At 42.4% G+C, this 24,821-nt stretch overlaps 1 protein-coding gene across 16 annotated transcripts in view; it reads left to right on the forward strand.

The window, feature by feature from the left end:
• MYCBP2 (MYC binding protein 2) overlaps nt 1–24,821 on the forward strand; it is a 380,821-nt gene that overhangs the window by 338,836 nt on the left and 17,164 nt on the right. For 15 of the 16 annotated variants that reach the window (XM_069758078.1, XM_069758086.1, XM_069758088.1 and 12 more), the window contains 20 exons: nt 2,510–4,162; nt 6,421–6,590; nt 6,710–6,954; nt 7,532–7,699; nt 7,893–8,050; nt 9,969–10,168; nt 10,337–10,486; nt 10,869–11,029; nt 11,624–11,780; nt 13,528–13,752; nt 14,935–15,000; nt 15,118–15,357; nt 15,573–15,662; nt 18,044–18,124; nt 19,144–19,410; nt 19,507–19,790; nt 20,827–20,923; nt 22,061–22,180; nt 23,602–23,703; nt 24,569–24,697. In XM_069758078.1, the coding sequence (XP_069614179.1) occupies nt 2,510–4,162; nt 6,421–6,590; nt 6,710–6,954; nt 7,532–7,699; nt 7,893–8,050; nt 9,969–10,168; nt 10,337–10,486; nt 10,869–11,029; nt 11,624–11,780; nt 13,528–13,752; nt 14,935–15,000; nt 15,118–15,357; nt 15,573–15,662; nt 18,044–18,124; nt 19,144–19,410; nt 19,507–19,790; nt 20,827–20,923; nt 22,061–22,180; nt 23,602–23,703; nt 24,569–24,697 (4,763 nt within the window). The remainder of the gene's footprint in view (nt 1–2,509; nt 4,163–6,420; nt 6,591–6,709; nt 6,955–7,531; nt 7,700–7,892; nt 8,051–9,968; nt 10,169–10,336; nt 10,487–10,868; nt 11,030–11,623; nt 11,781–13,527; nt 13,753–14,934; nt 15,001–15,117; nt 15,358–15,572; nt 15,663–18,043; nt 18,125–19,143; nt 19,411–19,506; nt 19,791–20,826; nt 20,924–22,060; nt 22,181–23,601; nt 23,704–24,568; nt 24,698–24,821) is intronic. The other variant, XM_069758080.1, reaches the window with a different exon arrangement.

Raw genomic sequence — 24,821 nt, forward strand, 5'->3', positions numbered from 1 at the left:
TTTCTCTTCTCTGGGGCTTACTATTTAGTTGTTTCTTAACAAGATGCCTCCTAAGCATGGATTGATACTTTCAGGTCTTTTTAAATGGCTTATATAACCATTTTCAGCTTGTGTATCTCTAACTAGTGATGAGCGAGTGTACTTGTTGCTCGGGTTTTCCCGAGCATGCTCGAGTGACCTCCGAGTATTTATGACTGCTCGGAGATTTAGTTTTCATCAAGGCAGCTGAATGATTTACAGCTAGTAGCCAGGAGTACATGTGGGGGTTGCCTGGTTGCTAGGGAATCCCCACATGTAATCTAGCTGGCTAATAACTGTAAATCATTCAGCTGCCGCGATGAAAACTAAATCTCTGAGCACTAAAAAATACTCGGTCACCCGAGCGTGCTCGGAAAACCCGAGCAACGAGTACACTCTCATCACTATCTCTAACCTATTTTTCTTAGGTCGTCTGAAAGTTGTTTGCCTCATGGTATGGTAACTCTGACACACATGTTCTTCTCAAGAAAGATTGGTTAATCCCCAGGCTGTGTCCTGTGTTCAATCTGCAAATACTTTGTCAAACCCATACATCCAATTTTATCTCCTTTATTGACAATTAGATCTTGTTGAAATCATTAAGACAGAGGTCTACTAAGGCTTTGCCTTACACGCTGTGGACTCATTGCATTTTTTGTTTGACTTGATTGTGGTAGAAGTGTGATCTGGGAGTTTTTAGAAAATTACCCCAAAACTGCGTGTTTGCCACAATTGCAGCATAAAAAATACTACAGACTCCGCATGTAAACTACGGTATTTCTCCAAATTCACTTGATGATTACTCAATAAGATGTGAACAGTACAACTGTGTGTAGTTAGAATTCATGCAAGTCACATATTATAGACACAGTCCATCAGATCTCATTTATAAGAAGGCAATCCTGAAATCCAAGTAATCCAAAGTAGTTACATTTTTTGCTCTACTGTATTCCGTGTCCTTTTTGTCCACGTATACTGAAATTCTAATTGTTCTGTACAGTTCTGTATACATATTTCAACTGCATTCTTACTGTAGGGTGACAGGAGTTCTTTCTCACTTGCACTTCGGATTAGGCTGCAAATCCCAGAAAAACAGCTGAACATTTTTAATGTTGAAGTACTCCAAAAATGTTTTTGCCTTTTTATGGGCTTTTTTACAGGTTGACATGCTACTCTTATATTATTTGAAATATTAACCATGGATTCTGCTACTTGAAACTGCTGTTCTCAATTTGGATTTGATCAAAATGATTTTGTCAAAAGTAATCATTCTGAATACAGAAAATGCAGCATTTGTTTTACCTTGCGTAAAAAAATTGTTTATTGACCATGAAACAGGTTGTCTGGGACTAACATATTAATGACCTTCCAAAGTCCTTCTTTCACAGAAGTGAATGGTAGATAAACTGCCATGCTTTGCAGCAGCCCACTATACAGTGTTACTGGCCAGGAGTGTACCACTCCATATAGTGCTGACATCCAGCCGCCGCAAGACCACACATCGGTGTCAGCCCCCACCAGTCTCATACTGATGACCAAACCTGTGTGATTGGTCTATTAGTCCCAATAACCTCTTAAATGTTACAGATGTGTCCTAAATATTACTTGTAACCTGTACATCTATTGCTATTTTAATAAGCGTGATTTTTTTTTTCCCCCAAACTACCGTAATCATTTTTTTTTTTTTTTGGCCAACACTCTTCTACATTAGAAAATGGCAGTTCTATAGATAACCATGTGTATTTAGGGCTTCTACAAAAACATATTTGATACAATATTAAAAAAGTGTTTCTGGTTTAAGAAAGACTGATATATAACCTTTTATTGAAAGTTCTATTGATAACCTTATGTATCTAGTGCAGCTACAAAAACCTAATAAATATTTTTCCTCTTCCTTGTTATCTGTCTTTTGGAGAGAAGATACACCTTTTTGGTAGGGTTTAGCTGCTCATTAGCCTGTATACAAATCCTAATGATATATCAAGCATAATATAAGCAACATATGTGGACTGCATCCAGGTGTTTGGGAGGTTGCAGGCACCATACTCTACTAATTCCTACGGCTAGATGGACAAACACATGTTGCCACTTCCCATCATCTTTTCTTTTATTAAAATTGTAAATTTTAAGCAAATGGCAAACCAGTATGGTGTAGGGTTTATTAATATGAGCACTAAAATTCAGGTGTATAGAACCGCATAAAATCTGCATATTAATCTGTTTGTTAATCTAAGTGTGGTTCCTTTTGATTCTTGTGTAAAATGTAATTGTGCCATCACGTGTTAGCGGCCATTGATAGTGCATGCAATTTATCACTTAGTGCTGGACTGTGCCTGTACTTGCATCTTGATCCTGTGGCCAAGTCCAAAAGCAGCTTAGCAATTTTCAGTAAACCATGACTACTAATGGCACCTTAAGCAAAGTGCATCAATTCAATGTTATAAAAAAAATTCTGAAAGTAATGATATATATGTCTTATTGTATTGTATAGATGAAAGAGGTCAATTTAACGCTGCTGCCAAACCATCAGTTACTGTGAGCAAATCAGACTTGTCTTCAAAACACAGAGTTGATGGCAAATCCACTAAGCCAGAAGGACGAGTAAGTCGATCTAATGCAGATCAGAAGAAACCTCGAAACAATGAAGGACTCACCGCAAGTGAATCTCTCCTGTTGAAATCTGATGCCGCAAAATTGCGATCAGACTCTCACAGCCGATCTTTGTCACCCAACCACAATACTCTTCAAATTCTGAAGAACTCTGATGGAAAGCCTTCTGGTCTCAGGTCAGAATCTCCTGGACCTGGCTCACGTTCTACATCACCAAAGCCAAAGACTGTGCCTACAGGAAAGCCTAATATGTCTAGTGCAGGTGCATCACGTTCTGCATCTCCACAAGAGAAAAACCTACCTCAGAAAGCTGTAGGTCCTGCAAAGACCAAACTTGAACCACCACGTGAACGGTCCAAGTCTGATTCTTACACTCTGGATCCTGACACACTACGGAAAAAGAAAGTACCCTTCACAGAACCATTGAGAGGGCGATCCACTTCACCCAAACCAAAAGTGACACAGAAAGATGGTAAATCAGCAGGTGGCAGTGAAAACAGAGCTCCTTCTCCTCATGTTGTACAAGAAAACCTGCATAGTGAAGTGGTGGAAGTATGCTCTTCTAGTACATTAAAGACCAACAGCATTATAGACAGTACTTGTGAGGACAATACAGAGCTAAAAAGTGTTGATGATGGTGCATCCAAAGTCCATTTCAGTATTGGAAAAGCACCCCTAAAGGAAGAGCAAGATACAAGAGCATCTCCCAAAGTAAGCCGCAAAAGTTCTGGTAGGCATGTTCGACCCAAAAAAGAAAAAACAAACTTTTTGTTTAAAGAACCATCAAGATCTGCTGAACCTGCAAAGGAAGCCATGTCCCCATCCGTGGCTGAATGTGCAAGAGCTGTGTTTGCAGCTTTTCTCTGGCATGAAGGCATAGTTCATGATGCCATGGCTTGTTCTTCATTTCTAAAATTTAATCCTGAACTGTCCAAAGATTTTGCACCTATCAGAAGCAGTCTTAACAACCAACAGCCTATGGAGGAAAAAGAAGTCAAGTTAAAGAATAGACATTCCATAGAAATATCATCTGCACTTAATATGTTTCATATTTCTCCCCATGGGCCGGATATATCAAAAATGGTCAGTATTAACAAGAACAAAGTTTTGTCTATGCTTACAGAACGGACTCTTCACGAAAAGTGTGAGGATGGCAAGCATGAGGCCTCGCAGTTTGAAGTATCAAACCACCATTCTGCTAAATCCAGGCCGCCTCTTCCACTAACACTTCAGCATCTTGTAGCCTTTTGGGAAGATATCTCTTTAGCCACCATAAAAGCCGCATCCCAGAATATGATCTTCCCAAGCCCTGGCTCATGTGCAGTTTTAAAGAAAAAGGAAGGTGAAAAGGACAGCAAGAAAGCCAAAAAGGAGAAAAAGAAGAAAGACAAGGCAGAATCTAGGCCACGTGGCAATTTGTTTGGCGAAATGGCCCAATTGGCAGTTGGAGGGCCTGAGAAAGACACAATTTGTGAGCTGTGTGGCGAATCCCACCCATATCCTGTAACATATCACATGCGCCAGGCACATCCAGGTATGGTTACTATCATAATGCCTAGCTGTAAATAGAGGATAATGTAATAATCACTTGTACTAGAGCACTGAGGAACTGAGAGCACAGATGTATATATTTGTGCGTATATGTATGTATGTATGTATGTGTGCATATGTATGTGTGTGTGTGTATATATATATATATGTGTGTATATATATGTATGTGTATATATGTATATATATATATATATATATGTGTGTATATATATGTATGTGTATATATATATATATATATACACACACACACACACACACACACACACACACACACACACACACACACACACTACCGTTCAAAAGTTTAGGGTCACCCAGACAATTTTGTGTTTTCCATGAAAACTCATACTTTTATTAATCAAATAAGTTGCCAAATGAATTGAATATCTAGTCCAGACATTGACAAGGTTCAACAAAAGATTTTTATTTGAAATAATAATTTTCTTCAAACTTTGCTAAAGAATGCTTCCTTTGCAGCAATTACAGCATTGCAGACCTTTGGCATTCTAGCAGTTAAGTTGCTGAGGTAATCTGGAGAAATTTCACCCCATGCTTCCAGAAGCCCCTCCCACCAGTTGGTTTTTTGCGTACCATACGGTCAAGCCGCTCCCACAACAGCTCAATGGGGTTGAGATCTGGTGACTGCGCTGGCCACTCCATTACAGATAGAATACCAGCTGTCTGCTTCTTCCCTAAATATTTCTTGCATAATTTGGAGGTGTGCTTTGGGTCATTGTCCTGTTGTAGCATGAAATTGGCTCCAATCAAGCGCTGTCCACAGGGTATGGCATGGCGTTGCAAAATGGAGTGATGGCCTTCCTTATTCAATATCCCTTTTACCTTGTACAAATCTCCCACTTTACCAGCACCAAAGCAACCCCAGACCATCACATTAACTCCACCATGCTTTGCAGATGGCGTCAGGCACTCTTCTAGCATCTTTTCAGTTGTTCGGAGTCTCACAAAGGTTTTTCTGTGTGATCCAAACACCTCAAACTTGGATTCTTCTGTCCATAACACTTTTTTTCCACTCTTCCTCTGTCCAATGTCTGTGTTCATTTGCCCATATTAATCTTTTCCTTTTATTAGCCAGTCTCAGATATGGCTTTTTCTTTGCCACTCTGCCCTGAAGGCATCCCGGAGTCGCCTCTTCACTGTAGACGTTGACACTGGCGTTTTGCGTGTACTATTTAATGAAGCTGCCAGTTGAGGACCTGTGAGGCATCTATTTCTAAAACTACAGACTCTAATGTACTTGTCTTGTTGCTCAGTTGTGCAGCGGGGCTTCCCACTTCTCTTTCTACTCTGGTGAGAGCCTGTTTGTGCTCTCCTCTGAAGGGAGTAGTACATACCGTTTTAGGAATTCTTCAGTTTCTTGGCAATTTTTCACATGGAATAGCCCTCATTTTTAATAACAATAATAGACTGTCGAGTTTCACATGAAAGTTCTTTTTTTTTTTTTCTGGCCATTTTGAGACTTTAATGGAACCAACAAATGTAATGCCCCAGATTCTCAACTAGCTCAAAGGAAAGTCAGGTTTATAGGTTCTCTTATCAGCCAATCTGTTTTCAGCTGTGCTAACATACTTGCACAAGGGTTTTCAAGGGTGTTTTAACCATCCAATAGCCTTCTTACACAGTTAGCAAACATAAAGTACCATAAGAACACTGGAGTGATAGTTGTTGGAAATGGGCCTCTATACACCTATGAAGATATTGCATTACAAACCAGATGTTTGCAGCTAAAATGGTCATTTACCACATTAACAATGTATAGAGTATTTGTGAATCATTAAATGTTACCTTCTTTAGAAAAAACTGCTTTTCTTTTAAAAATAAGGACATTTCTAAGTGACCCTAAACTTTTGAACGGTAGTGTGTGTATACACACACACACATATATATGTATAATATGTTAATATATATTTGATTTGCCCATGTTAATCTGAATATATAGGTACACGAGATCAAACAGTCAGGTAAGTTATACAGTGCTGGAATCAAGGTCTATGCCTCTTCCACATACAGCAATCAGATTTCATAGCAAAACCCTGTTGACAAATTCCTATGGAAAATTTATGTCTGAATTTTGAACATTGGCTAAGCGTAGCAAATATGAAATCTAGTATAAATGTGGTTTATAAGCATCTGTTTTATATGCTATCTATGTAAATATGCGCACTTAGTCTCAATTCTCCCATAAAAATCATACACTTTAATAGCTTTTTTTTATTCTCCAAGGCTGTGGACGATATGCTGGAGGTCAGGGATATAACAGCATCGGTCACTTCTGTGGTGGCTGGGCAGGAAACTGTGGTGATGGAGGAGTTGGTGGGAGCACCTGGTACTTGGTGTGTGATCGGTGCCGAGAGAAGTATCTTCGAGAAAAGCAGGCAGCGGTAAGGGAGAAGGTAAAATTTTTACTGCATGCCGTTAAAAAGTGCACTATAGTTATGGACTTGTGTTCAATAAATATGTTAGGATGTGATTGTACATGTGAAGAAGCACATCTGACCCTTACAATTCACAGGTGAAACAATCCAGACGGAAGCCAGTGCAGGTGAAGACGCCTCGTGCTTTACCCACCATGGAGGCCCATCAAGTGATAAAAGCCAATGCACTCTTCCTGTTGTCTCTGAGTAGCGCGGCAGAGCCAAGTCTTCTGTGCTACCACCCCCCAAAGCCTTTCCTGTCCCAGCTCCCAAGTGTGAAAGAGGGGATTTCTGAGGATCTGCCTCCCAAAATGCAGTGCCTCTACTTGCAGACACTAGCAAGGTAAATGCACAACTCTGCACTGACACTGTTACGGCAGACACCAGAATGTGCTGCAATAATGTGCGAATCGCGCTGTGACTGTCCTGGCACTTAGCTGTCAGGGTGCGGATGATTGTCCTATGTACTTTGGTACCTTTTACTGTCTACATGAGGGTAAATGCAGCACACGGCCTGGGAAGGTACAGTCTCAGGACTTTTGTTTTTTGGAATGGGAGGAGTTGGAATGGAACTAATTTGGTTGTATTGGATACGTACAGACTACATCAAACACCTATGTCCAAGTGTGAGAAACGTCAAAGCTGACCAGAAAATGTTGGTTTGGTGCAAGCATTCCCCGGTAATGTGGAGTAGTTTAAGTGAAGTGCCATGGTGGCTGTTATTTGTACCTTCGGAATAATAGTAATATAGGGTGATCATTGTATGATGGAGTGCAGCTAATGGAATCGTGATGTTCTTCTCCGCTTGCACTGTATGAGGCATGTTTGTCAGGTAAATAACAAAACCACAAAATGTAGCAGTTCCTTCTCATTATGGCTTAAAAAAAACTATTGCATTTGTGCCCTTTTGTATCATGCAGGCATCACCATGAGAACTTTGGGGGCTATCAGGATGACAATCTCTTCCAGGATGAAATGAGATATCTCCGCTCTACTTCAGTGCCTGCACCTTACATATCCGTAACTCCTGATGCTTGCCCCAATGTTTTTGAGGAACCAGAGAACAACATGAAGTCAATGCCTCCTAGGTATGCATAAAGCATAGGATCACAATACCTTCTGACAGGACTCCGTAAAGAGACACTCAAACTTTTACAGACTTCAGTCTTGTCAGAAGAAGGCGTTTGTGAGGTTCCTACAGCTGGGAGCCCAGTGATTGCTCTATACAAATCTGTAAATTCAATAACCTTAGTTCTAAAAAAAAATGTTTTTAATTTTCAGCCTTGAAACAAGCCCAATTACTGATACGGACTCTGCTAAACGTACAGTCTTCCAAAGATCCTACTCTGTAGTGGCCTCTGAATATGATAAGCAGCATTCTGTCCTGCAGCCGCGGGTGAAGGCTATTCCCAGGCGGAGGGTGAACAGTGGTGATGCTGGTAAATGTCATTTCTTCTGACTGTCTTCACAGGAACATAATGAAATAATTATAAGATTCACAGGATTGTAGCCATAGGAACTTTCTCTCATAGCTAACAGTGAATTAGGCTAGGTTCACATTGCGTTAGTGCAATCCGTTTAGCGGATACGCTAACGGATTGCGCTAACGCAATGTCCCAAAAGGGATTGCGTTTGGCAATGCCGCTAGCGCAGATGCCCGATCTGCGCTAGCGAAGAACGGACCCTGAGCGCTGCAAGCAGCGTTCGAGGTCCGTCCGAAAATAACGGCACATCGCTGACGCATGCCAAAAATGGCATACGTTAGCGATGCGTTAGCACATTGCAGTCAAAGGGTGCACTAACGAATCCGTTACATAGCGTTAATTGCGCCAATTTCGCCATGTAACGGATTCCGTTAGCGGACACCCACTAACGCAATGTGAACCTTGCCTTAGATTCTGTTCATTATACCATTCTTGCTCATGTTTTTAACTTGGCTAAGGCTGAGGTCCCACGCTGTGACTCCTCATGCAGCCAATGGTCACACTCGCCTACAGCCACTGGTGAGCGCTTGCTCCATGCTCATGCATTTATTTTCTTGTGTAGACTGCTGTGTCAAATTGTCCTCCTTCAATGGAAGTCTTCAGAGAGGCTAAGCAGACATCTGTGCAAGATGGTTTAGTGAATCCTGCATTGCGCAGGGGGTTGGACACGATGACCCCGGAGGACCCTTCCAACTCTAACATTCTATGGTTCTATGAGGGCAGTCTCACACGTCCAGATAATTCCGGTACCAGAATTATCCGTGTCCGTGTGCCCCTGCGTTTATGTGGCACATCAGTGTGGCACACGTGTGCCGCCCGTGTGCCCACTGGGAACCACACGGAGCCTGCAGGAGACAGCGCTAAAGTTTAGCGCTTTCCCCTGCATCGTGCTGAAGCCGCGATTCATATCTTCTGTGCAGCAGCGTTTGCTGCAGAGAAGATATGAATAATCCTTTTTTTTTTTTTTTTTTTTATTTTTAGTTTATCGTGTATAAAATAAAGGTCCATGTCCCCACCCCCTGTGTGCCCCCCCCCAGCTGTTCTGAAAATACTCAACCAGCGCCCTCGTTGGCTGTCGCTGCTTCCTCTCCTGGCCGCACCTTCTCCGTATGCGGTCACGTTGGGTGGTGGAGCCGCATATTCATGACTGTAATCGGCGGCCCCAGGTGACCGCATACAGTAGAAGGTGCGGCCAGGAGAGGAAGCAGCGACAGCCAACGAGGGAGCTGGGTGAGTATTTTCAGAACAGCGGGGGGGTGCGCACAGGGGGTGGGGACATGGACCTTTATTTTATACACAATAAACTTAGGAAAAAAAAAGGATTATTCATATCTTCTCTGCAGCAAAAGCTGCTGCACAGAAGATATGAATCGCGGCTTCAGCACCATGTGGGGGGGACAGCGCTTACTGGAGCACGGTCTCCTGCACGGCACACGAACAACATCCATGTGCGGTACGTGTTTTACACAGACCCATTGACTTTAATGGGTCCGTGTAATACGTTCGCTCCCACGAACACTGACATGTCTCCGTGCTTGGCACACGGAGACACGGTCCGCAAAAAAATCAATGACATCTGCACAGATGCATTGATTTTAATGCGTCTACGTGTGTCAGTGGCTCTTGTACGTGAGGAAACTGTCACCTCACGTACCGGAGCCACTGACGTTTGAAACCGGCCTGAAATGTAGCCTAACACTAAATCTGATGAATCACAATGACTTATAACATCTAGTGCAAGTGTGATCAGAGACTAAGTGAATTATTTTTTTTTATTTCTTGTATTTATTTTAGTTTTATCAAAATGTATGTGAAAATTGAGATCGAAATGTAGACACTATATCATGGGCCCTCTGTGCTTATTTTGCCATAGAAGTCGGTTCTTCATTGCTGAGGCATCCATCGCCAGAGCTCTCCCGCTTGATCTCTGCCCACAGTTCACTTTCAAAAGGAGAGAGAAATTTCCAGTGGCCGGTCTTGGCTTTTGTTATCCAGCACCATGACCTGGAAGGACTTGAAATTGCTATGAAACAGGCACTAAGAAAATCGGCCTGTCGAGTTTTTGCTATGGAGGTAAGTGATGATACAATCTGTACCTGTGCGGACGGTCCGTTTTGTACCAGTTACAATTCAGAAATGTAGTGCTAGAAATACATATTCCTTCACATGTGTGCAGTAAATCCATATATAATTTGTGTCTTGTGTTGAAATAAATTAAAATAAACTTTTACTCCTGTCCAGGCTTTCAATTGGCTCCTTTGCAATGTAATCCAGACCACATCCCTTCATGACATATTATGGCACTTTGTGGCATCTCTCACTCCTGCTCCTATGGAGCCAGAGGAAGAAGAGGATGAAGAGAATAAGGCAAATAAAGAAAATGCAGAACAGGTGTGTGCTGGCGGTATCACATTTCTTATTCTTGTTAACGTTAAGTTAAGGGCACAGCAACAATGGCTTTCAAATATGAGAATAAGTACGGCAAAGTCTGGTTATTACTTGGGAGCCCCTCCTGCCCCCGGACCGGAGCTCTGCAGAGGTGAATAATGCACACTAACGCTCCATTCACTGCTTGCGACTGTGCTCTATCACTGGCAGTTCCAGAGCGGAGCAGGGATGCACACACTTAACCTTCACTCCATGCAGGGAGCCCTGTCTGAAGAGCTTTAACACTTGGTTATAAAACTCCTAACCTAGAGATTTGCATGAAATCTTTTTATCTTTGCAGTATGTATGGAATTTGTCCAATTTGAAATCATTCTCTATATTCTAGGAAAAAGATACAAGGGTGTGTGAACACCCGCTTTCTGACATAGTGATTGCTGGAGAAGCTGCACACCCATTGCCTGACACATTTCACCGTCTTCTTCAAACCATCTCGGATTTAATGATGTCTCTTCCTGGTGGAAGCTCTCTGCAGCAGATGGCACTAAGGTACATAGTGCAAAACCTGGGTGTCAGCCTTGTCTCCTGGTGAGAAGTCCCTTTTGTGTCCCAAGCCACCTAGTTCCTCCTTACTATTCCAACCCTGTCCAATCTCTTTGGGGCTGGTTTTCTTCTTTAATACAGCTTTGGCCGATTTCGAGCCTCATGCACTATGGCTAACGCGCCGAGTCACATGCCAAACTGCTGCTCCACTCACTCCTCCTCACTGCAGTTGTGAAGTAGTAGCCGCAGGATCTCTGGACCCCAGTTCTAATGAATATGGGGGTACCAGTGAGCAAATCTCTCACATGTTGTGGATCAATTTCGTACGAGAAAACTCTTTGAAGACAAAACTTTTGTTAGTAACCATGCTCAAAACGGCTTAATACGATCTGCAATGAGCATGTCTTCAAGAATAGCCTTTGCCTTTTTCTAATTGCTTGGTCATTCTATTTTAAGATGAATGTTTTTTTTTTCCTTAAGTTTTTTCCCTATTTCACTTTTGCAGCAAATAAAATCGTTCCTCATAAAATAATATAATATATAATAATATTTCCATGTTATGTATATGGTGTAGTAAATTTAATCCACTTTTTATTTTAGATGCTGGAGTCTTAAGTTCAAGCAGTCTGATCACCAATTTCTTCACCAGAGCAATGTATTTCATCACATTAACAATATTCTTTCCAAATCTGATGATGGCGATAGTGAAGAGAGTTTCAACATCAGTGTGCAGTCTGGCTTTGAAGCAATGAACCAGGTACTTTCATAAAGTTTTAACCTAGTGTTGTGTTCTGTGATTCATTGTTTTTATCTCTACAAATGCCACATAATGTGATCACTAATGATGAGTATCCCTACTGACACCTGCCAACCAGCAGCCTCCAAGCTCCTGGCCCTTACCTCATCCTTTGGACTTACTCAGTGGTCCTCCACAGCCACCCACACAGACGGACATATGCTAGACCTCATCTTCACCCCCTCTGTTCCTTATCTAATCTCACAACCTCTCCCTTCCCCTTATCTGACCACCATCTACTCACCTTCTCTTCCTTGTCCTCCTCACCTGCCCCCCACGTCCAGCCAGTACCACACCCTCGCAGAAACCTTGCACACCTAGACATTCACAGACTCTCAGACTCTCTTCTACCCCTGTCCTCCATATCTTCACTCCACGACACGGATAGCGCCACCGCGTTCTATAACTCCACCCTCACATCAGCCATAGACTCAGTCGCCCCTCTCATGCATGGCAAAGTGCGACAAATCAATAGGCAACCCTGGCATAACAACCTCAACAAAACACTCCGACAAGCATCCAGGGTCACTGAGCGGCGTTGGAAAAAAACACGCCTGCCAGACAACTTCAACACTTTCAAACAAGCTACACTTGCCTTCAAACTAGCCCTCACTTCTGCTAAACAGACTTATTTCACTAACCTTGTATCTTCACTATCCTACAACTCAAAACAACTGTTCAGCACATTTAACTCTATCCTCCTGCCACCTCCAACTCCCCTAATCTCTTCTGAGGACTTTGCCACCTACTTCAAAAACAAGATCGACCAAACAAGCCAAACCTTTACTTTTCCACCACCCCTACAACTCCATATACCAGACCTCTGCCCTTCCCCAATAACTTCCCTCTCCAACATCACTGAAGGAGAACTTACTCGCCTCCTTTCCAATCCACACCTCACCACCTGTGCACTTGACCCCCATCCCTTCCCACTTGCTCCCCAACCTCACTAACACGCTCATTCCAGCCCTAACCCATCTCTTCAACCTATCGCTATCTTCTGGTACTTTCCCCTCTGCCTTCAAACATGCCACCATCACACCCAGCCTCACAAAAAGCTAACCTTGACCCAACCGCTATGCCCAGCTATCGCCCCATATCACTGCTCCCGTTTTGCTGTCTCTTCCCCACTATCCTGAAGCATGTAAGTCCGCAAGGACAGGGTCCTCTCCCCTCTGTACCAGTCTGTCACTGTAAATTTGTTTACTGTTAACGATATCTATAACCCTGTATGTAACCCCTTTTCACATGTACAGCACCATGGAATTAATGGTGTTATATAAATAAATAATGATGATAATAATAATAATGAGTGAACATGCTTGGTTAAGGTGTTATCTGAGTATGCTCCTGTCTTGTCCTGTGCTCGAATAATATGTTGGAGTCCCCGTGGCTGCATGTCTCAATTCGACAGCAGCAACACATGCAGGGATTGTCTGTCTGTTAGGCAATCTCTGCCTGTTTTGCAGCTGTAAAACAGGCGCGAGTCATGTAGCCGTGGGGGCTCATTCGAGCACGCCGAAGACAGGAGCATGCTCAGATAACACCTTATCCAAGCACGTCCGCTCATCACTAGTTATCATCATTGATTACTGTTGATTATTTATTTGCACAATGCTTCATATCACTCAATATTTTGCAGCATTACTGTAGTGCAACTTAACAGATTTTTTTTTTTTTTTTTTTTTTTTTTATATCTTTCCTCCAGGAACTTTGCTTAGTTACTGGCCTTAAAGACATGACTAGCATTGTGGACATTAAGACTTCTAGCAGACCAGCCATGATTGGAAGCTTAACAGATGGATCTACTGAAACTTTTTGGGAGTCAGGAGATGAAGATAAAAATAAAACCAAGAGCATCACAATAAATTGTATCAAAGGCATAAATGCACGCTATGTGTCAGTGCATGTAGACAACTCTCGTGACCTTGGGGTATTTATCATCCATCTATATTTTTAATTTGTATTTTTAAGGCAAGATCCGCCTTGCTAACTATTTGCAGTGTAGTTAGAAAGTAGAACTCTTTGATCCTTAAAATAGAATCTGTCACAAGGTTTTCGCTACACCATCTGGGAGCGATATGATGTAGGGACTGGATTCAATCAATGGAAAAAAAAAATCTGAAAAAATTAAAGGACCCTTGACACAATTTTTGAATAGCAAACTTTATTGAACAAATAGTTTCCATAAAATCAATATAAAATAGAGGATGAATGTTGTTGCAAAAGACAAAGAATAGGAAAAAAACTGGCGACACTGTGCCCCGGGCTCTAGCACTTCAGTGAAGCATATAAAGCAAACGAATATCAAGGGAGCACTTTATGCTGTATGCTTTAGACTGTACTGAATGGTGGTAAAGCGAAGCTGTCAGCTGTTTTGGCCGATATAAGCTGCTGCCACTGCCCTTCAGGGCTTTTCTACAGATTCTATAATTTTCAACCCTTTAAAAGGTTGAAGTAACACCAAACAGTCCTGCTTTGCCACCCTTAGCCCGGCATTAAGAATAAAATGGTGTATCAGTCTCCCCTGGATTTTTTTTGTTGTTTTGTAATTCAAAATGACATTTGTGAAATAGTTTTTAGAATGAAATACCTGAACTGTGAGGTCTTCTGGTAGGTCAACTGAAACAACTCAATCTCATTACAGTATCTGTCTGTAGACCTGCTACTTTTCTCAGATTTCTGGGTAGCTCATCATCACTGCTATATTTCACACACAAGTGTCAAGTATGCCACTTCAGGTGTATGAACTGGAGATGGCAGGAATACAGTGATTCTGTGCGACCCACCGGTGGGTTCCCAGCGATCAGCCGTAGACCACACGTCCCCTGGATTAGTAATATATGTCATAAATTGTCTTTTAAGAATTTCACTGTCTGTGTAGAGACCGTAATGCTCGACTGACCCTGGGTCTCCTGAACCGTATGTATAGCCTTGTGTCTTTGAGGCTGTAAGCATGTGTCAGCAGACACGTGGTCAGTCCAGGCATCGTAGCCATTATACGGCCCGTGAAATGCCAGCCTTCGTGTTCTTGTAATATTGCTATATGAATTGTGACCATAAAGTTATCAGAATGTGAGCTGCAAGTGAATGTTATTTTTGCATCTTGTTTCAGAATAAAGTAACATCAATGACCTTTTTGTGTGGGAAGAGCGTGGAAGACCTGTGTAGGATTAAACAGGTAAATGCCTTAACTCAAGTTTATCACTAAACTCCTGCTGGGAAATAAGGAAATGAAATATGAAGGCTGAAATATGAAAGATGTGATGTAGTAACACGCCTTTTCTTCTTCTACAAGGCTGACTTAGATTCCAGACACATCGGGTGGGTGACAAGTGAACTGCCTGGAGGGGATAATCACATTCTGAAGATTGAGATGAAAGGCCCCGAGAACACGCTGAGAGTGCGGCAAGTGAAAGTACTCGGCTGGAAAGATGGCGAAACGATCAAAATAGCTGGACAAATTTCTGCCAGTGTGGCTCAGCAAAGGAACTGTGAATCTGAGACTCTGCGTGTGTTCAGACTGATCACTTCACAGGTTTGTGTCCTGCCTTATTGCATTGGGAGGTATATCTGCAAGAAGATGCAAGTCAGCAGCTCACTCTAGACACAGTGTGCACTGCGTCTGATTTCTAAACTGGCCACGTGTACAGCCTTAATTAGAGGCCTAAGTGTATTGGCACATCTCAAGGTCTGCTCTGTCAGTAAGTGTCCTGCTTGTATATATGGATAATTATGACCTATTCCCTGCAGGTATTTGGCAAGCTGATTTCTGGAGATGCGGAACCCACGCCTGAGCAAGAGGAAAAGGCTCTCTTGTCCTCCCCCGAAGGGGAAGAAAAGGTACAGGGGCTGCTAGATTCTTATGAGACCTTCCACCTTATTCCATGCATACTTTTAGGAATTACTGACCATGAACAATAACCGTTTGCATCCAGTAAATCTACATACCATATTTTTAGGACCATAAGACGCACTTTTTTCCCAAATTTTTTTTGGGGGAAATGGGGGTGCATCTTATGGTCGGAATGTACTTACAAATCCTGTGGCGGCGGTCCCAATGCAGCCTTCCTTCCCAGGCTGGTGTGGCTGTGGTTCAGCGGTGCTCTGTGGTGCGGCGGGGCTCCACCGGCATTTCGTCAAAGCCTGGAGGCCCCCGCACATCCATTGCTGCAATGCAGAGGCCTCCAGGAAAATGGCCGCTGGGGGCAGCTCATGCTCAGATTCAGATCTCGGCAACGAGTTCTCATCCTGAGATCTGAGGACAAGATCTTGTTGCCGAGATCTGAATCTGAGCATGAGCTGCCCCCAGTGGCCACTTTCCCGGAGGCCACCGCATCGCAGCAACAGAGCTGTGGGGGCTTCCGCGCTTTGACGAAATGCCAGGGAAGCGTCCCACGCAGCACAGAGAGGTGCTGCCACCCCCACAGAGCACAGCCGCCCCCAGAGAGCACAGCCACCGCACAGAGCTCGTGTTGGGATTTCCCGGAGGCCACACACCAGCCTGGATCACTGAACGACCCATGGGACCACTCCTCCCCCTGTGCCGATCCCTTCCCTGGTAAGCTGAATTCGGACTGCAAGACGGACCCCCATTTGACACATTAATTTTTTTTCCCCCTATTTTCCTTCTGAAAATTTGGGGTGCTTCTTATGGTCCGAAAAATACAGTGTATTGCCATAAAGCTGTGGGGAAGCTGCAACTGAAACTTCTGCACAAGCAGCCGTTCCATTGTGACAGTAATTCTTTCCCATGGGTAACTATTGTGTAGTTCCAATGGTTTTTGCAATAATGTCGTATTTTTTCGCTTTACACAAAAGGAAAATGTCACATGCCAACAAATGATGTTTTTGGTTATTGATCAGCAGATGCCAATCCTATGACCGTAAAATGTACATTTCTCCTGCTTGGTGCTTGCCACCAGAGTTTGATTGCAATATTCAGGCAATCTAAATGGTTGTTCCACAGACAAACGTGCATGGTCTCTGAGGATCTATCAATGACATGTCGCTACTAAGAATGTATTATCTGACTGCTAAAATGGCTGTCGCCTACTTTTATAGTCAAAACAATGGCTGCGATTCAGCAATAAAGGTGATTTTCTTGGAGTCGTGGTGGAGTCAGACACTCCTGATTCATTAAAGGGAACCTGTCGCCCACAAAATGGAAGGTGAACTTAGCCCACCTGCATCAGGGGCTTATCTACAACTTTCTGTAATGCTGTAGATAAGCCCCCGATGTATCCTGAAAGATGAGAAAAAGAGGTTAGTTTATACTCACCCAGGTGTGTTCCCCGCTGCGGTCCGGTCCGATGGGCGTAGCGGTCCGGTCCGGGGCCTCCTATCATCTTACGATGACGTCCTCTTGTCTTCACGCTCCGGTGCAGGCGTACTTTGTCTGCCCTGTTGAGAGCTGAGCAAAGTACTGCAGCACGCAGGTGTCGAGCCTCTCTGACCTTTCCCGGCACCTGGGTGAGTATAATCTAACATCTTTTTCTCATCTTTCAGGTTACATCGGGGGCTTATATACAGCATTCCAGAATGCTGTAGATGAGCCCCTGATGCCGGTGGCCTTCCATTTTGGGGGTGACAGGTTCCCTTTTAGAAGTGCAAGTCTGGAGTAAGAATCTTGGCGTGAGGAACTTCACAGCTTGCTATGATTTAGAGGAGCTTTGGTGTCCATTGCCCCAGCTCTGCCGAAACTGGGGACGCTGGAAGAAACTGGCCTGAAAATGCCAAAGGTAGCAAAACAAAATGCGCAAAGCCTCCGACTTTCCAAAGCAATTTCTGACAGAATTCTGGCAACATTGCTTAGATGAATCAAGGCCAATGTGTTTTGTTTTTGTTTGTTTTTTTTTTTTGTTTGTTTTTTTTATAATTAATTATTAGTCATTATTACAAAACAATACATATTATCTAATACCCTCAAAAAGGAAATGTAATCTCCCTTTACCTTGATGATGAAGGGAAAAATAAACATTGACACCACTCAGCTACTAACTGGCTAGTTCTAAGTCTGTCGTGTGCTAGAATTGCTATATTTTGTATTTTACTAATTTGTAAATGTCCTATAGCATAGTAAATATAGCTAGAAAACCTGTGGGCAGTACACTAATCTTACAGGAAAATGTCTTTGTAGGTGGACACTTAACGTACCGGACAGTACAGTTACATATGACCACTAGAACATTTTTGTTTTTTTTGTTTTTATGTCTTTTTCTTAGGCAACATCTGATGCCGATCTTAAGGAACATATGGTTGGCATAATCTTTAGCAGAAGTAAACTAACGAACTTGCAGAAGCAGGTATATGTACTTTTCATAAGTTATATACAGTTATCATTGTCATATTTTGCATGCAGAATCCATTTATGCATAGGGGTATAATCTTGTAAGGTTGCAAGGTGGACAATGTCTGTTACGGTAAGGCAATGTTTTTGCTTGTAGAACCATTGTACACTTGGACTAGGCAGTCTGGGCTCCTACGGTTTGATAAATCTGGTTCATTTTTAGACACTTTAATGACAAAATGTTGGTACTCTTTTGGTGGTCAGTATTATAAACACAATACATGTGGTGCAAGCTGTATTAGACGGATTTCTGTACAGAATTCTGGTGTGCGTTTTAGTAAATCTTTTATCCGGTGTTGTAAATATAAAATTGTAAGGTTATGTTCCCACATAGCATAAACTTGCATTTAAGTGCAAAATCCCAGGGATTCTGCACTAAAAAAGCCATAAAAATACTGCGTCAAAACAACACAAAAACAAAAATCGCTAACAATATCAATAAAAAGTGCAACAATTGGGGCAGACTACTATTGTGTATTTTAAATACAGAAGAATGAGGAGTAATCGGTTTGGAAGAGTGTGAATTTTTTTTTATTATTATTAAAGTATTAATATAAAATTGTAGCAAGGTCAAGTGACAAAAGATGCATACAGACAAACAAATAAGCAGGGTTACACTACGTTACCATATGAGCCATAAGGGGTAATTAGTAATACATGTTAATACAATTACGTGTACCCCAGTTAGGCATGTCCCTGTATATTAGTAGTACGTCAGACCAAATAGTAACACAAGAATAGCACATATGAAAACAGATGCAGAGCGTACCGAGGGGTGAACCATGGTTGACCCTGAGCCGGATGGCAAGACCCCAACGCATGTTTTCTGTTTGACACACCGCTTTCTCATATTTTAGCGCAGACAACTGCAGAAAAAAAATTCTGAATTTGTTAATCAAGCAACATGGCCCTGTTTGCTTTTTTTTTTTTTTTTTTTCACTCCGAAGCCTCATTATTAACTCATTTTGCTTCTAGGTGTGTGCCCACATAGTACAAGCTATCAGAATGGAGGCAACACGTGTGCGTGAAGAGTGGGAGCATGCCATCTCCAGCAAGGAAAATGCAAACTCCCAACCAAATGATGAGGACGCCTCCTCCGATGCGTACTGCTTTGAGCTTCTTTCCATGGTGCTTGCACTAAGTGGATCCAATGTTGGCAGGCAATATTTGGCTCAGCAGTTGACATTACTGCAAGATCTTTTCCATCTTTTACACACAGCTTCGCCAAGAGTGCAGCGTCAAGTGAGTGTGTAAACAGCGATCTGTCCCAAATCTGACGACGCCTTTCATGTAAACTTGCTTTTAGCAATTTGCACCTTTCCTTGGTCTCGTTCACAGGTAACCTCGTTGCTTCGTCGAGTCTTACCTGAAGTGACACCATCTCGTCTTGCTAGCATCATAGGAGTAAAGTCTCTGCCTCCCGCTGATATCAGTGACATAATCCACTCAACAGAGAAAGGAGACTGGAACAAGCTTGGCATCTTGGATATGTTCCTAGGTTGCATTGCGAAGGCACTTACAGTTCAGCTGAAAGCTAAGGGGACACCGATCACTGGCACAGCAGGAATGAGTGCTGGGAAAGGGGTCACAACCGTCACTTTGCCAATGATTTTCAACTCCAGGTACAGTCTGATGGAAACTCTTCTACCTTCTCCAGGATGCATTTCTTTTTAATAATCTATTTTACATATTTAACCTGCCCCTCATCAGGCTCCAGAATTTAGTCAGCCATCATGTGCTTTTAACAGCCACGAGTGGAGTGGAGTTTTGCCCACAGCTGTTAAGCTGTTAAATCCCGCTGTTAATTTTGATAGTGGCATTTAACACATGCCAGCCGGGTAAGGGGGTCACGTCATTCCACACTCCTATGACGTAATCGCGGCGTCGATTGGTTGCCATGACAGTCAGAGGTCTGTGGAATTTTTTTTTCCAAATTTTCAGTACATCCCATGATAAAATGAATAGTGTCATTCAAAAGTACAACTCGTGCTGCTAAAAGTAGCAATCATACGGCAAAGTGGACAGAAAAATAAAGTTATGGCTCTTGGAAGGAAGGGAGGAAAAAAACGAAAAGTCGTCCAGGAGTCTATGGGTTAAAGGGATTTTCCTGCATTTTTACATGGTTTTGAATAGGCAGTGGTTGTGCAATACCCAGCTGGGGCCATTGTGCAGTTGATGGAGGTGTGCTGTGCAGCTCCACAAAAGAGCACATCCGTCCACCGCCAGCACTGGGAACAGCGGATGAGCAGGGGTACGGGGTGTCGCACACCCAACAATCAGATATTGATGGCATATCGTTAGGATAGCTCATAGATGTAAGTGTCCTGAACAACCCTTTTAAGTGAAGCCGAAACCTTTGGAGATGTTCCATGATGACTTGGTATCAGGGCTATGGAGTCGGTAAGCCAAACCTCCGATTCCTCAATTTCCATAACTCCACGACTTTGACTCCAGAGCCCTGCTTGGTATATTTAATTACTTTAGGTAATTTTCTCCAGGAATAGTCATTGTGTGGAATTTCCTATTTGATTCTGTATTCACTTTAAAAAGTAGTTCAGAGTTGGTGCATTTACAGTGACATGTCACTTGTGCAGTTAACTTTTTAATATTTTCTTTTTCTTTTTTTTTTCTTTTTTTCCTCCTGTGTTCGTCCTGCAGTTACCTGAGAAGAGGTGAAAGTCACTGGTGGATGAAGGGCTCAACTCCAACTCAGATTGCAGAAATCATTGTGAAATTAATCAAAGACATGGCGGCTGTAAGTTGTGAACAATTTTGCCATATAAACATTTTTGGAGATTTCCGGTCAGCAGCACATCAGGCCTTGTTGTAGGTACACACAGGAGTAAATACAGATAGGCCTAAAAAAAGTGTTAGCTTTTTTGCTTTTAAAATGGGAAATTGTAAGAAATTAAATGGTCAGGAGCAGATACTCCAGATATATATATATATATATATATATATATATATATATATATATATATATATATATATATATATATATATGTGCTTCTAGGCCTGAATACGTGGATTTACAGTTAACGGGGTTGTCCGGTCTGAAATGAAAGGTGTGCAGTCAGTGTTACTGTAAACTTTTGAGTCCCCCAGCGCACCAGGATTCGCTAGTTTCGGAGCTGGAAACGTCAGTGATGTATGTGATATAGATACTTCTGGGCAGAGGTGGTCTAGTGGGCACAGCCTAGTTCCATAAAAGTGGATGGTGTATAGGCAGCCTCGCTCCATACTCTTGTATGGAGCGAGGCTGCTTTCCCTAGATGGCTTCTGCCCAGCAGTGTGTATATTGATACATCAACCCCGTTCCCAGCTCAGAAACCAGTGAATCCTGGTGCGCTGGGGGATTCAGTACATAGTGACCTCAGAACATAGTGACTGCAGACTTTTAATTTTAAACCAGACAACCCCTTCTAAATTCTCTGTGCCCAGTATTGAATGATGTTGGACATTATGCCTGGACAAAGCCTTTAGAACATGGGTGGGGAATCTTTTTCTTGCGAAGGGTCATTTGGATATTTATACCATCTTTTGGGGGCCGTAGATACTCCGCCCACAAAGTACATCCTGACCCTGGCGTCAGGGCGTAATCTTTCATTGCATGCCCTTCAGTGTTCAGTAGTGAACACTGCATGTGTGTGCTAACAGAGCAAGAAGAAATGAATGAGCTGGGGCAATCAAAGTACAGCTCCCTGCCCAAGAATGCGGTCCCTGAGATTCTGCTCGGGGGCCTGATAAAATGTCATCGAGGGCCGTAAATGGCCCGGGGGCCTGAGGTTTCCCACCCCTGCTTAAGAACGAGCACTTTTTTTTTCCTTGTTATCATTTAGAATCTTTATTTCATGTTGAAATGAACCGCCATTACCCTTAATGTTTTTTATAGGGGCACCTCTCAGAGGCCTGGTCGCGTGTCACAAAAAATGCAATTGCAGAGACAATCATTGCACTGACCAAGATGGAGGAGGAGTATCGTTCCCCAGTGAGATGTATCGCAACCACCAGGGTAGGTTTTATTTCCATATACACTAATTACACTAGCTTATTCAGACATTGTTTTTCCTATCTTGTGGTAGATTCGATCTTCATCCGATTGTTGTCAGTCTGTACCTTTTTTTGATTAGTGTCCATTTTCCCTGTGTGCAGAACAAAAAGAAGTTCTAAGCTTCTCATTATTAAACAGTAAAAGTCAGGTGCTATTGTTATTTTTGGAACACTGTTTTATTTTTGTGCTGGAGTGGTGCCACTGACGTAATGTCCCTGACCCTAGGGGGGGGGGGTACTTATCAGCCACTGTCTTCAGATGTTTCTGGCGCCGCTGCTGTCCCAGTCCGACATCTTGTGACCACAACTTCTGACTGACACAAGCGGTCACCAGCTCAGTGTAAATCTAGGGGAGCCTCGTCCTGGCCTCGTCCTAGCACTTATATTGAGTAGTGACTTCCTGCCTTCCCGGCAAATCCGGGAGCGCCCCAGCAGGTCACAGACTTCAGGAGACAACCGTAGCGGTGCAGATGAAGATGGCAGCTGGTAAACCTAATACTACAGGCAGTGAACTTCGATTAGTGCTACCACTCCAGCACTTACATAAACACAAAACACTCTGGAGTGGTGCTTTTAAATGAGCCACTTTTGATCCTTGACTGCGATAAAAATGGTCTTTTCTTTTTTTTTTTTTACTTAAGCATGGCCATTGACTGTGTTCTGTTGGAAAGCATGTAAAGAACATGTGAATGAAAAATGGGCATTTGAGTAAGGCATTAGCTTGTGGTTGGATTTTCCTGCAGATGTGTCTGGTGTGTCGCTCTGATACGTGTAAGCGCCGCTTTACAGCTGTGTTTCCCTGCAGTGTATGTAAAATGGGCCGCTTACTTTACTTCTGGAGTGTGGAGTTGGCCAGGAGAAAACACTGCCAAATAATGTTTTTAATGGAAATGTTTAATAATTCCATGGAAGTCGGAAGCAGTGAGCAGATCACCTTGGATAATGGGAACCTGCCTTTCTCACCCAGGGGGTGCATGTACAATTCTACTCAAGTAACATCCAGGGTATTTGTCACTTTGCAAAAAAAATGGCACCGACTTAGACGAGGCATGATTTGGGGTTTTCTGGTTTACGATTACAGGAGACTTCCCTCTTAAGATGTGAAAAAAACTGACTTGCAGTCCAGACAAGAACAATTGAGTAACATTTAATTGCAGCTTCCTATTGGGGCTCCGTCTGCTTTTGGGTTTTTAGGCAGTTGATATAAAGTGTGTTTGGCTGCTGCCATTGCAGAATTACTGTGCATTTGACCAAAAGTGTATTTTGTGAGACTTCCATTAAATCGTATCATAGTAATTAAACCTATAGTAGCAGTATTTATGTATCTGTAATTGCTGTTTTCATTGCACTGTGTGATAAAACGTATTTTCTGTATAATCTTAGCTATGGCTGGCTGTAGCATCATTATGTGTTCTTGATCAAGATCATGTGGACCGGTTATCTTCTGGAAGGTGGATGGGGAAAGACGGACAACAAAAACAAATGGTAATCTCCTTGTACTTTTAACATTCAGAATGGAAAACTCCTAGTGCAGGATTGGGACAGTGTTTAATTTTTTTATTATTAAATATGCATTTAAAGGGAATCTGTAAGCAGTTTTTTTGTGTGTAATCTGAAGAAAGTGTGATGTAGGGGTTAAAACGCTGAATTCACTAATGTGTCATTTATCAGGCTGTGTGCTGTTGTTTACAATGCATGTTTTATCACCTGGTGATTCACTGCTGGACTAAAGCAGCCTGTGAGACCTAGTCTAACCATGCCTCCTGTGATAGGCAGCTTACTGTCTATAGACGATGTACATCAGGGGTCAGCTTTCTCAGCTCTGCTACATTTAAAAACGGTCACAACTGCTGCACTCCGTAAACTAAGTGATAGTAAGTTGGTATTATGCTTCTGTCAAATAAGAGCAAAAACCTGGTGACAGATTCCCTTTAATTACAGGCCTCTTCTTTAGAATAATCGGCCAGCATTATTTTTATGAAAGTTTTTTTCTTTTCTTTATATTTTCTAAATTATAATCTTCAGTTTCCATTTATCAAGGATCCTTTGATGTAACAATTAAGATAATGTCTGTGTCTGTAGATGCTACCATTGGGATGCTTATATAATGTTCTCGGAAGAGCTGCGGAACATCAAATTGTCAATAACTGCAGACTTCAGTAGTGAAATCATGTTTATGGCACAAATAGACTCCAACTCTGGGGTCTCTCCCTCTTTTCCAGTTATAATGAATGGTTTTATCTGTTCCTTGATGATGCAGACATTATATGCCTGGTGAAGTCCCACTTTAAAGCTTTCCAGCTGCACTACTATGATGTTCATGTATTGTGTGTTCTCTTGTTTCTTGCAGCCAATGTGTGATAATCATGATGATGGAGAAACTGCAGCAATCATTTTGTGCAATACTTGTGGAAATCTGTGCACGGACTGTGATCGCTTTCTCCACCTACATCGACGAACAAAATCCCATCAAAGACAGGTAAAGTAAACCACAGGTGCAGCATTATCTAAGAGAACTGTCAGATTGTATTGCCTTATGTAACAGCAGCATAAGGTAGCCGTTGGCTAGTAAAAACGTAATTTTAGTCTAGTGGTTTAACGAG

This window comes from Ranitomeya imitator, chromosome 3 (assembly GCF_032444005.1).
Source record: "Ranitomeya imitator isolate aRanImi1 chromosome 3, aRanImi1.pri, whole genome shotgun sequence".
In the NCBI taxonomy this organism is placed as follows: Eukaryota; Metazoa; Chordata; class Amphibia; order Anura; family Dendrobatidae; genus Ranitomeya; species Ranitomeya imitator.